Source organism: Leptonotus elevatus, chromosome 2, assembly GCF_054856555.1.
Source record: "Leptonotus elevatus isolate MCC_2025b chromosome 2, RoL_Lele_1.0, whole genome shotgun sequence".
Taxonomy (NCBI): domain Eukaryota; kingdom Metazoa; phylum Chordata; class Actinopteri; order Syngnathiformes; family Syngnathidae; genus Leptonotus; species Leptonotus elevatus.
Genome location: NC_141240.1, coordinates 28004550 through 28021384, shown reverse-complemented (window position 1 = coordinate 28021384; position 16835 = coordinate 28004550). Strand labels below are relative to the sequence as shown.

Below are 16835 nucleotides of genomic sequence, written 5' to 3'. Positions count from 1 at the left end.
CGCTGTCCGATTCCCTCCAGTGTTGTGCTCGTGCATTCATAAGAAGCAGATCAACATAGTCCAACACAGGTTTTCTTTTTTTAAGTTGCAGAAATAAGGTGTGCCCGTGCCATAAAATAAAAAAACAAGATCTGTTCCTTTAGGGAAAAAAACTATTTAATCTCGTTTTCGAGCAAGGTCCTCAATATGTAACTTGAAAGACACATTTTGGTCAAGAACAATACCCAAGTACTAAGTATTGCCGATTTGGATTTCTGCACCATCAGCAGTTTCAATTTTAGGATGACTGGAGGGTAGCTGTTAAATCAGTGGATCTAGAACAGATCCTTGTGGAACTGCTTTAGAAAAGCAAAGGAGACAATCCAGCAAAAATGATTGCCTTCTCTCTGACATACTTTTGACAACCAACCAACAGCAGCATCAGAAAGACCAATATCAACGGAGTCTCCTGAGCAAGGTACCAGGATCAACAATTATGACCACTTGCACAGCATATCAAATACAAGAGCTGCATCACACGTTCCACCTTGACAATTTTCCATTTTGATTTACTCTATTATTTTCACAATGATTGTTGTTTGCATTTGGCTATCATACTGAGGACGGCGCTTTCTAATATCCTTACTTTGATTTAACTGAAGTAACCAAAATAGACTCGCTGTAATAAAAAATCAGAACGTGATTACGGCAGAACATCAGTTATGGCTCTTAATGTGCAAGTGTGGTCTTCATGTCACAGCTGGTTTGTGAATCTTCATTTGATCATTTCTTTACACGGCTTTTCAACTCAACTGTAACTGAGAAGTTGAAGAGTGCATTTTATTATTGAAGGTTTACATGACAGTTTAAAGTTACTCCAGTTGGATGTTTTATACTTTTAGAGACCTATGCTGTAGATGTTTGTTGTGTAATCTTTCGCTTAGTTAAAATATACTATTTTAAAAAAACGCAAGCTTCTTGTGTCATTTATGCTTGGTGTGTGTGTGTGTGTGTGAACATATAATAGATTACTCAACTCTATAAAGCACTTAAAAAAAAAAGAAGCTATAACTACATACAAAATGTTGTACGTAAGGTACAAATCAGACATATAAACAAAAGACAGTGAACACAAAAAAAAATACGAAAACCATGCTGAGTTGAAAGCTAAAGAATAAAAGTTTTAAAGAAGCAGACTAACATTTCCACTGGCAAATAATGGCATTTATTCACATTTTTAAAAAACTTCTAGCAGACTACTGCATAAAGGATGTGATTTACTAAATTAGTTTGCAAGGAAATGTATTATCATACAGGGAACCGTCAAAACTTTGGCCATGGCCAGAGTAGAGGAGTGTCCTTGAGGTAGTCCTGGAAGCTTGGGTCCGACCCCCACTTCTTCAACGCCTGCCTCTCCAGGATGGGAATGCCGCTGATGTGGCGCAGCAGGAACCAGACAAACAGCGGCGACGCTGCACTCAGGTACTGGGGCCCTTTCATCACTGACGAGGCCGAGAGCCACAGACCTGACCACTGCAGTATCTCGCCAAAATAATTGGGGTGTCTGCTGTAAGCCCACAGCCCGCTGTGGATGAACTTACCCTGGCGGTAGGGAACGCTTCATGTCAGTGATCACGTACTTGCAGTTTGACGCCTGCGTTTTAACAGGTGCACTCACAACGTTATCCGGGTCGCCTTTGAACGTCCATTTCTGCTGGTCGGCGATGGCCTCGGCGGCAAATCCGAAGCCCCACAGGGTCCAGCCGATGTAGTCTCGCGCTCCCAGAGGAACGTTGCGCTTTTCGCTGTTGAGCATGAGGGTGGGCAGCAGAGTCACAAACACCCACACGGCTAGTAGAAAATGGAAAAAAATAAAGTGATCAATTTTGTTCTATTTTATAGTTGCAGTTTTCACACTATAGGTTTGAGGCACTTCTTGTGTTGTACGTAACATTTTATGACCTATTTGGTTATTGCTTTAAGTCTTAAGCATCATACGAAGTGGAAACTTAAGCACTTGGAATTGTACGACCTTAGTGGCGACCTTCCCCTGAACTCCGGTTCTCGGGTGAACGTGCGATTTGACCACAGCTTAGAACAGCGCGGCAATCCCTGCGTGTTTACATGATAACCCTTGAGCGTAATGAACCCACAATGCATTGTGCACCAGCTAGATGGCAGCCTTCATGTCAACACAGTTGAACTCATTTGCTCCCAAAAAACACGTTAATACGTTCTATTTAAAATGTCCCAAAGACGTATTTATACGTTTTATGTTTTTTTATGCTAGAGCATACAGAGGGGTTTGATGCAGCCTCTCAACTGCAAAGAACAATTGAAGAAATTGTAGTTATTACACAAACGGCCAGCAGGTGGCAGCAGAGCATAGGAAATAAACCAGGACCATGTTGGCAAAAAAAACAATTACTCAGAATTCTAAACAGATTTGTGAATAATAATGAAACTTAGCTATATTCTAAGGCTAATTGCTGCAAAACGGAAACTGAAGTACAAAAAAAATCCTGACGAAAGAAGATACTTTAATCTTTCTTTTGGTACGTTTCATGTTTTTATAGCAATAAAAGACAATATTCTGTGAGCCTTGCAAAATCAGTCCAAATCTAGTAAAACAGCCAGGAGTGAAGGGGGTTGCTTCAATGAAAATGGCTGGGAGTGAATGAGTCAACATGTTCTAAATGAGTGGGCGTAGAATTTTTGAGGTGATATTTGTAAAAACCAATGGAGACCACCCAAGCTGCGTTAAGTACCTTGAATAGTCCAGTAAACGAAGAAAGTCCCCGGGCTCCCTCGGACAGTGTTAAACCTTCGATCCTGGCCGTCCTTCAAGATCCGCATGAAGAGGAATGTACCCAGCCTGCAGGTAAAAGTGTCATTAACCAGACATTATTCATTAACCCGACTTTAGAGTTTCTCCATTGACCTCAGCGGCAAAGTTGAAATTTCATTCTCCTTGCTTTGGGAGTAATAGTGAGGCGTTTGTGATTAAAACCACCAATCTGCCCCCCCCCCCCCCCCTCACAGAGGAACAAAATGGATGATTGTTGCATCATCACATCCTCTTTATGTTATGGACCACATGTGAAATACTGACCCATGACAACATACCTGAGCCCCCACGCCGTCACCAGCCCAGTCTGAACATTCTGACGAAGATGGGCAGCCCCTCCCCACAGACGGCTCAGGTGGGCGAGCAGTATAAATGTGCCAGATCCTGAAAAAGAGCAAGACAAGAGAAACACATTGGCTGGATCACTGCCGAGTAAGGCGTGCTTTCATCAATCTTTTACGCAGGAAACGGCAGGTAATTGGTTCCAAGGTTCAAGGGTGGCACCGCCCAGAAGCACAGTGGACAGGCGACAAGGGACGGGAACGGGTGACACCGAAGTGTCAAGGTGAAATCGGACGGCCACGTTGAAAGGTAAGACAAGTGATTGACTCGTAACAATGGGATGTTATTAACATTGAAGAAAATGTATTGCTCAAAAATAGTCTCTGAAAACATATTTACATCATATATGTAAACGGTAACTACACAAGCTTACTCTATATGTTCAAAGTACCTTTCAGGTATGGTACAATTAAATATCTGTATTGCACAAAATGTCACTTGATCTTGACACTGATTTCTTCTTTTTAGGAAACTTAAACTCCCTCAATATGCTTGTTGTGTTGTCACACCCCAAAAACATTTCTGACACATACAAATGTTTTCTAATATAAAAAAAAGCTCAACCTGAGTTGCAGTTTATGGTGGCGACGCATCCCGCATTTGTGCGCGAGTCGGAACGTGTCGTCTGCCTCTAACCTACGCTGCGCAGCACAGTAGTAAAATATGAATCAAACATTATTTATTTGTATGAAATATTTTTCGCTCCGGTGAAAAACCGTAAGTGCATTGCTGTCTTCAATCAAAGTAGTTCATTACGTATCGTTCGTAACCTTGATCCATCGTAAAACGAGGACAACCTGTCATTTTTTTCAGTACTTATCGCGATTCACCAGGTGAGAACTTGTTTGTTTTATGTACGGCCTTGCATTTCCCCATAATCAATGATTCCTTCTTTCAACCCTTTGTTTAAATGCTAATACAATTAGGGGGAAAAAAGGACACATGAATATGTTTTCGATTTTCTACAATTTGCACACTCACAATATTAGTCTCTTATTATTTTATTGACATTGTTTATTTTATGATTGGACTGACATGTTGGTGCTCCCAATCTTTTTTTCTTTTCTTTTTCATCTCATCAATGCAAACTACTGAGCAGCTTGTTGCACAACAGCTTTTGTAACGCGATTGACACGATGACCCCATTTGCAATGTTACGGAATTCAAAAACAAATTAAGCGACATCATATCAAAAAGAGCATTTTAATGAATGAACCAAATCCATCTAAAAGCACGTCAGTTTATATTACAAGTTTGCGAGTTTGTTAGTGTTTTTCTTTACCTGCCAAGTCGTAGAACTTTTCGGTTTTGAGCGCTGCCGCTAGTGCCCAGCCTGCCCACTGGATGCCGAGGTCTGTGACGGCACATTTGGCCACCGTGCTCCCCATGATAAAGTCACTCAGGTCGGCTAGCAGCTGCGGAGCTGGAGACTTTGTCATGGGGCCACTCCTCTTCCGAAGTTAGCCGGGAGGGGACATAAATTTACCGGTCATAGTTCAGAGGCGCCATGTTGTTGAAGGAGCGCGGTTTGGCGCAAGGAGATGTGGGTAATGTAGTCATTCGAGCATCGCGTTCAATTGGCCATCACTTAAGAGAATTTCTTTGCGGTGGGAAAACAAAGTTTCTTTACATAAAAAGGATATCATTCTCTTCCTCTATATGGGATTTGAAACCGTACTTTTTACTGGTCCTTCACCTGGGACCCATTTGGCCTCCACATTATGTTTGATTTATTTATTATTGTTTTAATGTGCAAGCCTGTGACTAAATTAAAATGCATTATTTCTAGTACTTTTAAAAACACATATTTTGAGTCATACTACTCTAGGGATTGCAAACCTAAATGATGCAGGGGCCCCCAATTTTTCATCAATGCTACTGAGGCCAGTGACCATGGCCAGGTGGTCTTTGGGGGATAGTCGGGGTACACCCTTGACCGGTCGCAAGGCAATGCAGGGCACATGTATAGATCGACAACCATTCACACACAAACATGTGGACAGTTGACAATCTTTCAGTTAAATTAACATGCATGTTTTTGGAATGTGGAATCAGGCCACCTGGGTAAACCCATGCACGGGTGGGTATGTTCCGATGTAGATTTGGACCTGGATGTCCTCACTGAGGCACACTGTTAACCACCAATCCACAGTATAAACATACATTTCTGACCTTCACAAATTAGATTCAAATGCCAGGCATACATCACCGTATAAAAGTGTTACTGTTTCCTACTCGGTCTCCCGCAACAAAAGTAAAAGAAATGACTATTCTAATGATATCATATTCAGACAAGATTGACAATGGCGGATCGCACAAGTCCTAAAGGCGGCAGTGGAGACTTTGCCAAAAAAGTCCAAAGACGGCTGAGCAGAGGCAAAGAAAAGGTACACGTCTTCAAGGAGACATCAACTATCGCCAGTTGTTTTATTGATATTTTACTGTTTTGCTTGTAGGTACTGCAGAAGCTTGGGAAATCAGAGGAGACCAGGGATGATCAATTTGAACACTCTGTCCTACAGTTCTGTGACCAGCAGGTAATAAAAGTATATATAAATAGTCATTCGGTGAATTGATGGATTTTTTTGGGGGTGGATAAAAAAACAAACGAGGGAAAACACAGTACTTGACATTTTTTCTGTTTGCAGACCGATGGCAACAAAATATACAAAGACCTGAGGAACTACATAGAAGCAGTCCGAGGTGACTCCCTTTGTGTCTTCTCTATATGCTAGATTGTGTATGTCTTTTGCCCCGCATTACCGCTTCTGCTCCCTCCAGACATGCGAGAAGCCTCAAGGCGTCTTTCGCAGTCCTTGTTTGATGTTTACGAAAGCGACTGGGTGGGACAAGAAGACATTGGAGCCATAGTGGAGGTCATGCCTGACACTAGCCTTGCTCATACTCAAACTGTTAGCGTTAGCGTGTATTGATTAAGATGATACTGAAGTTAGGCTTGAAGTCACACAACTATAACATAACATAACATAGGCATATGATGACGAAATCTTACCTTTGACAAAATCGCGATATCATTTCTTATGAGTTCTTTCGGTGACTATTTTTCTTACCCGGAAATCAAACGCTCGGTTCAGTAAAACCACCTGTGGCTGCCGCGCCCCCCTCATGACGTCGTCAGAGCCGGTTGCTCCGCGCAACGCCAACAAAATATACAGATAGGTTTTAAGCCGATTTTTAACTCATTCACTGCCATTGACGGCTATAAACGTCACAAATTGATTTAAACTATTTCTATTTGTTTAACATATTTTCCACCTTTTGTTAACAAGAGTATGAAAACTTTGATTTTTTTTTATTGTGCATTTAGAACTGATATTACATTTGTGATTAATCGTGAGTTAACTATTGAAGTCATGCGATTAATTACAATTACAAATTTTAATCGCCTGACGCAATTTAAAAAAGAAAAGAAAAGCTGATTAAAAATTAGGGGCGACAGGCGATTACCATTTGTAATTGTAAATATTCTCATGACTTCACTAGTTAACTCACGATTAATAACACATTTTATGTCTGTTCTAAATGTACAAAAACAAATTATAGGCTTTCATACTCTTGTTAACAAAAATGGGGGGGAATGTTAAACCAATCGAATTAGTTAACATTTATTTTTGACGTCTATTGCCGTCAATGGCAGTGAATGAGTTAAGAGCCAATTGTCATTCCATTGCACTTTGGCATTGCAAAAGTGAAGAATAATTGATTGCTTTGAATTCGTTTGGACAGACTGTTTATTGGTTAGCCTAATGTTCTGGTGCGCTGACATTACTCAATGCATCACGAGGAGGCCTGTTAGTTATATAATAAATACATTTCACATTCCTATTCTACTTCGCTTGAGTTTGACTTCCAATATATGATTATATATGATCATATACTTCTTTAAGGGTGAGGATCTTCTCTGGAATGACCATGAGGGGAAGCTGTTGGATCAAGCCGCCCGGACCATGGAGTCCTATGTGGGTCAGTTCCCAGATATCAGAGTAGGTTAACTCAACACAAACGACACCACACAACAACTGCACAAAATAATAATTCTGCCTTTTAAAAAGATGATAACTCAGTTTTCTAGACAGGAAGGAGAGATCGGGGCTAGTTGTATCACTTTTTATACTTTTATATATTTCCTGGAATCAATACATCATCTATAAACAGAATGTATACCAGATGAAAGACCAAAGTTTTAGGTATATTTTTTGTATTCATGTAATTTTCATACCTTATGTCAGTGCAGTGTTACAAGCCATGAAATAGAGGGAGTGAACATGTGACATGTTGCCCCACCAATGGGTAAGTTGTCACACTATATGGGGTAAGATGTCACACTGGGTTTTGCAACTAATAAAACAAGGATAAAATTATCCTTGTTCTCCTGTTTTTGTTGTTGTTTTTTACACCTATAGAAATTGTTTATCATTGATCTTGAAAATTTACCATAGTCATTGTGCAAACGTTAACATTAAATATTATGAAATAGATTATAAAGTCCTTAGGAACTGCTTGTATGTAGGTCATAGCTCTGTCACAAATGCCCGTTTTGCTTCCCTTAAACTTTTAAAGTTTGAGATTAAATTGAATTTAGAAAAAATAAAGCATTTCGGTTAATTGGTTCATCATGAAACTTAAACCAGTCCTGACATGTGGGCATACTGTCGTTCCAACAACAACTGGGAAATCCATTTTTAAACAATGACACAAAACCTGGCAAACTAATTACCTCACTCTTCAGACTCATCATCTGGAAAACAATTCTGGCATACGAAAACAGAGTTGCCAGAGGTGCATTTTTCATTGGCCCATGTTTTGCATATGTGACGACAAACCCCAGAATGACTGAGACAAGTTGCCCCAAACTACCATGTTGGCTAATACTTGCTCTAGTTTAAAGTTATCTTAAAACAGAGCAGTGACTGAGGCATGACAAGATGCCTAAATCTCTCCTCTGAGTCCACATGATTTGCTGCTAGAATTTGTCTATGTATGACGCCTGCTTCAAAATATATGAAGTTGAACACTTTTACTTTGGGTTGTGCAAAACAGATAACTGTCACTCATCTTGGCTCACAATGTGCTATTCTCTCCTCAGACAGTACACAACCTCTGACCATTTATATGAAGAAAACAAGTATTCCACTTTTTCGTTGCTCCCTCTGGTGGACAAGAAAATTGCAACGTGACAACTTACCCGTGATACAACTAAACCCGGTCGTCTCCCCTAATCATTTAAATTGTAGCCGTACACTGACCGCCACAAGATTATTTTGTAGACAAATAAAAATGTTCATGTATTACTACATTTCAATTGTAACATTACTGCTTTATTCTTATAAATTATTTTCTTAATATTCCAACTTAAATACCATTCACATTTTACAACTTTACTCGTGCAGAATGCTAATCTTATTCGCGTAATATTCCTGTAAATTAAGTATTTTTTCTTGTATTAATTGCACTGTTAAATCATGATCTTTTTGACATTATCAGTTAATTTTGTATCTTTTTTTATATTATTATATTAGTATGATCCTTGTGAGGAATAAGTGGTTCTGAAATTTGGATGGATGGATTTAGTATGATTTGTGAAGGCTTAATGAAGTGGCTAACGAGTGGATATTTGCATGTGACTCTTTAGGAGAAAGTGGCCAAGAGGGGGCGGAAACTGGTGGACTACGACTCGTCCCGTCACCACCTGGAGGCCCTGCAGATAGCCAAGAAGCGAGACGACATCAAGATCAACAAGGTTCTCATATATATAAACTCAATATTTAGTGTCATTTATCACACACGCAAAAAAAATCTGAAAAAGTAAGATTTTTTTTTTTCACTCGCAGGCTGAGGAAGAGATGAACGGCGCTAAACGAGTCTATGAAGGAATCAATAATGAGCTGAAAGAGGAGCTCCCTGTGCTACATGAAAGGTCTTCTTTTTTTCTTTTTTTTTTAAATAAATGTATTTTTATCGTCATCCTTCTAAAGCACATCCTGTTAATGACCTTTTTTTGTATCTCAGCCGGGTCGGATGCTACGTGACGGTCTTCTCCGCGATATCAAGTTTACGAGACATCTTCTATAAGGAAATGAGAACGGTGTGCTGTTATTAGCATTGACAAAATGACAACAATAAAGAAAATACTTATTTTCAAACCAAACGTCCTCTCTTTTAGCTCAACATGGATCTGTACAATGTGGTGAAGGAACTGCAGGCCCAGCATCCGGACAAAGTGTTTGCCGTCAAAGGAGTGCAAAGGTTAGCGCTTTTGGCATTTTTTGTATAATATCACAGATGACTACAATAAATAGCTTTAATTGTACAAATTTAAGGACCCAAAGACTTTGTGGGAAGTTCACATTCACACTGTCATACATGCCGCTTGCATGGAAGCCAGTTGTGTGGACCACGACATCGCCGAATGAAATCACTGCTCTGTATTATATGCAAAATGGACTGCGTTGTCCCGAAGGCTGAGTTAGCATCTTCCGCGGCTATATTTTGACTAGGGATGGGCGATACCAGGTTCACAATAGTGGCCGATAAAAGTATATCGGCAGCCCTCTTACTAGAAATGAGAAAATAGAAGAAAAGAAAATTGCCATTCATTTCATGTATTTTTTTTAAAGGAAGCTGTTTTGGTTTTATAGGTGTCATATTTTTGGGGGGAAGTTTTACGTATAAAAAGTACTTCTGGTGTCAGTACGTGTATTGATATCGGTGAATACCCAAGTTGAGTACTCGTACTGGTATCGCTCTGGGGGAAAAAGTGGTCTCAAACGTCCCTAATTTTAATTCATCTTTTTCGTCGTTTAAGGTATAACTCCTTGAGGAGACGAACCCTGATGTCCCCCAAGGCTTGGAAGGCCAGTTTTTCCGAGTTCCACTGGAACTACAGTCCAAAAAGTGGGCAGAGATTTAGTTTCAGGTCCCCGGACAAACCTCGCCACAGCACTCTGCCCAGAGAGAACAGCGCCGGCCCAGTCTCACCTCCGCAGGGCGCCACTGAGTCGATGGGGTCGAACCGCATTGAGATGCAGGATCTTTGCCCGCAAGAGGATGCTTCAGATGCCGGGAGCAAGCCCGAGCCGGAAAAAGATGGCATCAATCGTGAGGATGATGATGAGGAGGAGGGCTTGAAGGGAGAAGAGTCTGAAGCCAAGAATCCCGCACAAGCAGAAGAGAAGCGAGAAGACGCTCCACCGAGCGAGAGCAGCGCTGAGCTGAACAACTCGTACGACTCCGAGAGTTTGGAGCTGCAGCTGACTGCAGGAGAGAACGGTTCACTGCATGTCGACGACATCGGCAACAGCCATGACGCTCCCAAAGCCAATGGACTGGAGAACGGGGACGTTCAGGGATTGAACTCTGAGGAGATGGACAAGGTTCGACTGTTGTTGTTGTCGGGGTCTATATCTCGAAAGGAAAAAAAAAATAGTGGTCAAAATTGTCAACCTTAACTCGTTCACTGCCATTGACGGCTATAAACGTCAAAAAATTATTTTAACGATTTTTGTTAGTGTAACATTTTTCCCCACTTTTGTTAACAAGAGTATGAACAATATTCATTGTACATTTAAAACAGATGTAAAATTTGTGGTTAATCGTGAGTTAACTAGTGAAGTTATGCGATTAATTACAATTAAAAATTGTAATCGCCTCTTGCCCCTAATTTTTAGAATATATATATTTTTTATTTTTTTTATTTATGGCAGTGAATGAGTTAAACATTTCTTGACAATAACATGTTTTACGTGACCTCACTAGTCTAAACATGGCATTCTGATTAATATTACATTTGTGGAATATGAATTGTGAAGCAAAATCCAGCTGTTTATATCCATCTCAGGGGGTCGGCCATTTTGTCACTTCCTGTCGACTGAAGATGACATCACAGTTGCTCAGGGCTCAGGCAATGACCAATCACGACTCACCATTTTTTTTTCTGTAGCTGACCTGTGATTGGTTGTTGCCTGAACCCTGAGCAACTGTGATGTCATTTTCAGTCAAGTTTCAAATGACAAAATGGCCGCCTTCTACTTTATTTCCTCTCAGTAAACACTGCTGCCGTTTGTCCTTCTAGGTGGCTTCTGCAGACTCCAAGACCACAGAAGTCTAACGAGTCCGGTCTCCTGGCCTCAAGGTTTGTGCTCTTCACTGGAAACAGTCTTTTCCCCTTTTTTGTGTCACTGCTTGACGTTTCCCTTCATGGCATGTGCCAATGTGAACAGCTGAGCGCCAAGCCAGCAGCTGCAGCGGGGGAGGAACAAGTTGTTGAACACGCTCCCACATTCTCAGCATCCCTTTTTTTTAGTTTTGCCAGCTTTTGTAGACATACAGAATGGATACAAATGAATGATATGTAATATTTGATGATTACTTTGCTTGTTTTTCTCTCTTGAAAGTAGACGCCAATCTGCAATTTCAAACAAGTAGTGAACTAATCATGTAAATAGTTAGCTAATTTATTACTCACTTGACTGTGAAATTCACATCATCTTCATTTAGGCTACACACGGCATGGGCATGATAGTCATTGAATTGTCTCAACAACAAAAAAAGAAGCATGTATTGAAGCGAAATGGAATGCCCTCAATCGGGCGGCACAGTGAGTGAGTGAGTAGTTTGTCTGCATCAGAATTAAGAGGTCATGGGTTCAAGTTTCATCTCCGGGTTGCTCCAGTTTGAAGTCATGATGTTCAGCTACATCACAAAAAGACCTTTGATATGGCACACCTCTGGGCAACAATTGATTGATATATTAAAATCAAGAAAATAATATTAAATATGAAGAATTAGCCGTCAGTTATTTGTTATTGTTAATTTAGTAGAATGCCCACCCCTGTCATAATATTAACAATTCATCATCGACTTTTTTTTTTTTTTTAATTTATGAAATAATTTTTTGTGGCCATTAGCATTAGCCTGGTAGTTCATTTTAATGATTGTGTTTCTGCCTTGATTAAAAGCTTATCCCGATGTGATGTGGTGCATTCTTTACCTTTTTTTTGTTTTGTTTACTAAGTGCTATAAGATGGCTTGACTTGTATTTTTAAAATGACTGTCTTCTGCACATTTTATTGTAGTAGCTTTTTAAAAACTGTAATACTAGAATGGCTCAAATGACCAGAGAGACAAATTCCTTGACTATCTCTAGCATAGTTGACCAAAAAAAAAAAAAAAGGTGATTATAACGGTAGAACGGTACAACCCATTTAATAGTGTGAATTTACACTATTTAAAAAAAATAGTATTATAATATAAATGAGTATTTTAAGAATATGTGGCTTAGAAGTTTTGTCGTTCCAAAAATATTTACTATATTTACTGTACTTGTAATGCGTCAATTAATGAAACGTCACGTCGCGTTCCGACTTACGTACGCCTACGCGCCATACAGAAAACACGAACTGTCGTAAATGTTCTGCTCCACATCGATCCAAGGGAGTGGTGATTATTTAGGAATACGATCTTTGTACGTCGAAGGTGGGCGGGGTTGGCACGCGACCGTAAATAAACGGCTCCACATTTTTACTCGATAGCTGTGCTCTACTACATCGACGATCTTTGGACATAGGAAAGGGAGGGGCTGGCAACGCTCGTGCACGCAGCGCTCATTGTGGAAGTCACGAGCGCTTTGAAAACGAGTTTGACAACGCAAATATATTTTTAAGACGCCACTTAAGCGCAGTCGGCGCGACTCTTCTTGACGCTTGACGAGCATTCGTGTATTTTTGGCAGGAGTGAATGTCGCTTTTTTTCCGCCGTAGAAGTTTACAAACTCCGGCAAACCGCTGACTAGCTTGCTTGTTTGTGACACGCACGCGCGCAGGTAAGATCGTGAGACTGGCAGCTGTACTGGATGCGAAATATTGAAGCCGTTTGACTGCATTGGATGCATTCAAAGTCACGTTTGTGTCTGTTTAGCAAATCCTAAATGTATTCGAAGGTAATGGAAATCTCGCTGATTTGCCATGAATTAAATAGCACTACGAAAGTCCGCCTAGATTGGCGAATGGCGTCGCTGCAAATGGAAATTGTTGCGTTGTTGACGAATCCCTTGCTACTGACTTTTCGTTTTATGTGCGCGTTCTGTTCGGGCTCGAATTAAGACCACTTCGACACGTAAGACCACGGTCAATAATTCCTAAATCAATATTTTCATAACCAGAACAAGAGTATAAGAACATAGGTAGATAATAATAAAACATTCAAATGAGTCCCATTGCGTCTTCTGAACATGCAAGTATATACGCATGCTTTTGTCCATGCAGCAACATGGGAAAAAATATTGAAATTCAGTATGAACAAGAACATAGAGTTATGAGCATTAACACAAACACTTACTGCTAAACTCCGTGAGTCATCACCTTATCGTGGTGGAGGGGTTTGCGTGTCGTTGTCTGGGGCTTCACGCCCCTGGTACGGTCACCCATGGCAAACAGGTTCGAGGTGAGGGACCAGACAAAGCATGGTTCCAAAGACCCCTATGATGAAGGTCAATTTTGGATCGTGGTTTCACCTATGGTCACGAGCTGTGGGTCGTGACCGAAAGAACAAGAGGCCAAAATGAGTTTCCTCCTCAGGGTATCCGGGGTCTCTCTTAGAGATGGGGTGAGAAGCTCGGTCATCCGGGAGGGGCGCAGTGTCGAGTCGCTACTACTCCGCGTTGAGAGGAACCAGTTGAGGTGGCACGGGCATCTGGTTCGGACGTCTCCCTGGAGAGGTGTGTTCCGGGCATGTCCCACCGGCGGGAGGCCCCAGGACACGCTGGAGAGACTCCGTCTTTCAGCTGGCCTGGGAACGCCTTGGGATCCCGTCGGAGGAGCTGGCTGAAGTGGCTGGGGAGAGGGAAGTCTGGGCTTCCCTGCTAAAGCTGCTGCCCCCGCGACCCGACCCCGGATAAGCACTAGATGATGGATGGATTGACTTTCTGCTGAAGGTGCAATGATTCATTGACATCGAATCACAATCCTGTAATTGTTTCCAAGTGGCTATTTTGCCGTGACCAACAACTCGTGTGCTATTTTGCCGTGAATCGCGCATGAACTCAAAGTACTGTACAAAATCTGCTCCAGTCAAAATGTTTTAGTTTGTGTCGAAAGGGTCAAATTGGTCACCCCAAATGTGCGGGGTCACGAGTTTGAATCCCGCTCGACAAATGTAGTTTTAAAACAACGACAAAACTACAATTTCTTGACAGCAGCCTCCATGCTCTGCGCATAATGCACAAAGCTTTTCCTTCGGTAGCAAAACAAAATGAAAACTTGGTGAAAAGACACTGCAGAAGGGGGTGAAGTGGAGCAGCGAGGCAGGAACCACGCCCTGTGCATGACTTGGGTCCGGCGATTGACCAATCAGAGCCGTTCATAAGTCTACATAATTAATTTGTCATTTTGGAAATAATGTATTGTGTTTTAATAAAGCCATAGAAATGAAAACGTTTTTGTTTTATTAAATTCATTGGTTAATTCACAGTAAGCCAACTATTAAAATAATTGTTAGTTGCAGCCCTATTTGGTAAGTTTTTTTGTTTTTGTTTTCAAAATATGGATTTTATTTATTGGAATCAGAGCGTAGATTCCTCGGTAGGAAATATGTGTGAAGTGCAAATCATCTGTAACCCAAAAAATCGACATTGGAAAATTGGTTTTGATTCAAAAGATGTGCGCGAATCAAATTGTTCCACTTAAAAATAAGAGTATATCATGATACATATTGAATAATCTTTCATGGGAGATGCATATCTTTACATTAGATATTGCTGGCGTCGGGCCAAAACCTCGCAAATTACAATTGAGCAAATGTCATATTTTTTCAAAAAGTCCACACGTCATTTTTCGTTTGACTCATTATTGACCAACCAATCATAAGTGTTGAAAATGGCTTTTGCTCTCTTTTGATTATCGAATGTTAACGGTTGAACAAATCGGACATGTTTGGGGTCTCCTGGAATGTGCCGGTTTTGGCCTGATGCCAGCGATCCGCATTCCACGCAAGACGATATTGTAGCGAACGCTATTTGCGTTCGTGTTATGGCGTCTGTGGTGTAGAAATGAGATGGCTGAATAAACGTCTGTCACAACCCTCCGGCGGCAGCATTGCTGTTTATTAAACGGGCCATTTTTAATTTTCTCTTTCAGCTTTCAACATGGCGACGCTACCTCCTTACATCAACACAACGCTCAACGGTAAGACGGCTTTGGTAACAGTTACAAACGCCGCCTTTTTGTTTAGTTTTTTAAAAATAATGTTGGGTCACCTTATCGCTATCCAAGCTACATGATTGATGCTTCTCACCCTCTTACCCTTAACATACTACTACTGTCTACATTCACCATGGCCTATATTAACCCATTCGCTGCCATTGACGGCTATAGAGGTCAAAAATTCATTGGAACTATTTCTATTAGTTATAAATTTTTCCCACTTTTGTTAACAAAAGTGTGAAAACCTAGGATTGTTTTTAATTGTATTAGAACAGATATAAAATGTGTGATTAATCGTGAGTTAACTGGTGAAATCATGCAATTAATTACGATTAAAAATCGGCTGACACCCTAATTTTTAATATTTTCTTTAAAAAAAAAGATTAATACAAATTGGACAAAAATAATTACAATTATTTTATTTATTTAAAAAAAGAAAGAAAATATTAAAAATGAGGGGTGTCAGGTGATTAACATTTTTAATCGTAATTAATCGCATGACTTCACTAGTTAACTCACGATTAATCAAAAATTGTATATCTGTTCTAAATGTACACACAAAAAAAATCTAGGTTTTCATACTCTTGCTAACAAAAGTGGGAAAAAAAATCCAACTAATAGAAATAGTTGAAATTAATTTATGACATCTATAGCCGTCAATGACAGTGAATGAGTTAATTGTGCTTGAATGAAAGATGTCCCGGTCTGGTTTCATTGCAGTTTCAGCGGTGACATCTACTGTCCCCTTAAAACCAGACACCACAGTTATTGCAGGTAAATATTTGCCCATTATTCTGATCTGCTCTTAAACCCGCCCCCGCGTCTGAATCTCTCTTGTGTGCCCGCCCCCGTCAGTGGTGTCGATGCTCATCGTGCTGACAGTGATCCTGCTGGGCGTCCTGATGTATCGCTACATGTGCCATAACAAGGGCGACTACAGGACCACGGGGGAGCTGGCCCCCGGCGAGGACCCTGACGAGGATCCCGATAACCAGGCTGCCGGCGAAAAGAAGGAATATTTTATTTGAGAAATTGAAGGCCTTTCAGAGGAAGGCGAAGGGGGGGCTGCACACCAGACGAATGGCCATCTGAAGGAAATGTGCGTGCGTGAAACCAAAGAAAATGATTTTGTGTGAGTTGTATTTTATGACGTGCGCATGAAACTGATGGAAAGATTTTAAAACATGATCTTTATTATGTAAGTGTCAAATTGTGTGCAACAATATTTATCAAATGAGCCTCTTTTTTATTTTTATTTTGGGGGGGTACTTTTTTAAGTTTTGTATGATCTCTGACATGCTTCATTTTGACCTCCATGTTTGACATAAAAAACGAAGGCAAATAAAAACATGTTTTGGAAATGTATTCATTTTGTTGATAGAACGAAAAAATGTTTTTTTTGTTATTAGCAAAGAAGCTCCACTTGAAAGCAAACATCTTTCATGCAG

General features: G+C 40.5%; 2 protein-coding genes and 1 long non-coding RNA gene across 9 annotated transcripts; 2 read left to right on the top strand and 1 right to left on the bottom strand.

Moving 5' to 3' along the window:
• Positions 1 to 1181: 1181 nt before the first annotated feature.
• LOC147179450 (uncharacterized) lies at positions 1182 to 4694 on the bottom strand. The gene is made up of 5 exons (XM_086068518.1): positions 4452 to 4694; positions 3106 to 3211; positions 2748 to 2854; positions 1658 to 1830; positions 1182 to 1581 (listed from the first exon to the last, which is right to left on the bottom strand). Exons 1-5 carry the CDS (start codon positions 4606 to 4608, stop codon positions 1303 to 1305), a joined length of 822 nt encoding a protein of 273 aa, XP_085924644.1. The 5' UTR covers positions 4609 to 4694; the 3' UTR covers positions 1182 to 1302.
• Positions 3242 to 12078, top strand: bin2a (bridging integrator 2a). Of its 3 annotated transcripts, XM_086068517.1 has the most exons (13): positions 3242 to 3418; positions 5461 to 5556; positions 5626 to 5706; positions 5818 to 5872; positions 5951 to 6045; positions 7078 to 7173; positions 8823 to 8930; positions 9022 to 9107; positions 9200 to 9275; positions 9354 to 9436; positions 9996 to 10563; positions 11262 to 11321; positions 11410 to 12078. In XM_086068517.1, the coding sequence occupies exons 2-12, from the start codon at positions 5473 to 5475 to the stop codon at positions 11295 to 11297; spliced, it is 1368 nt and encodes a 455-aa protein (XP_085924643.1). In that variant the 5' UTR covers positions 3242 to 3418; positions 5461 to 5472; the 3' UTR covers positions 11298 to 11321; positions 11410 to 12078. The 3 variants fall into 3 exon arrangements, with proteins under 3 accessions (XP_085924643.1, XP_085924639.1, XP_085924642.1); XM_086068513.1 differs by lacking the exons at positions 11262 to 11321; positions 11410 to 12078 and having other exon boundaries at positions 9996 to 10799; XM_086068516.1 differs by lacking the exons at positions 3242 to 3418; positions 11262 to 11321; positions 11410 to 12078 and adding an exon at positions 3507 to 4002 and having other exon boundaries at positions 9996 to 10799.
• A 586-nt stretch (positions 12079 to 12664) lies between these two features.
• Positions 12665 to 16752, top strand: LOC147179448 (uncharacterized). 5 transcript variants are annotated; one of them, XR_015094108.1, is made up of 5 exons: positions 12665 to 13010; positions 13765 to 14120; positions 15322 to 15369; positions 16108 to 16161; positions 16243 to 16752. It is a non-coding gene; the product is annotated as an uncharacterized LOC147179448 (long non-coding RNA). The 5 variants fall into 5 exon arrangements; XR_015094110.1 differs by lacking the exon at positions 12665 to 13010 and adding an exon at positions 13138 to 13630; XR_015094109.1 differs by lacking the exon at positions 12665 to 13010 and adding an exon at positions 13138 to 13676.
• The last annotated feature ends 83 nt before the right edge of the window (positions 16753 to 16835 follow it).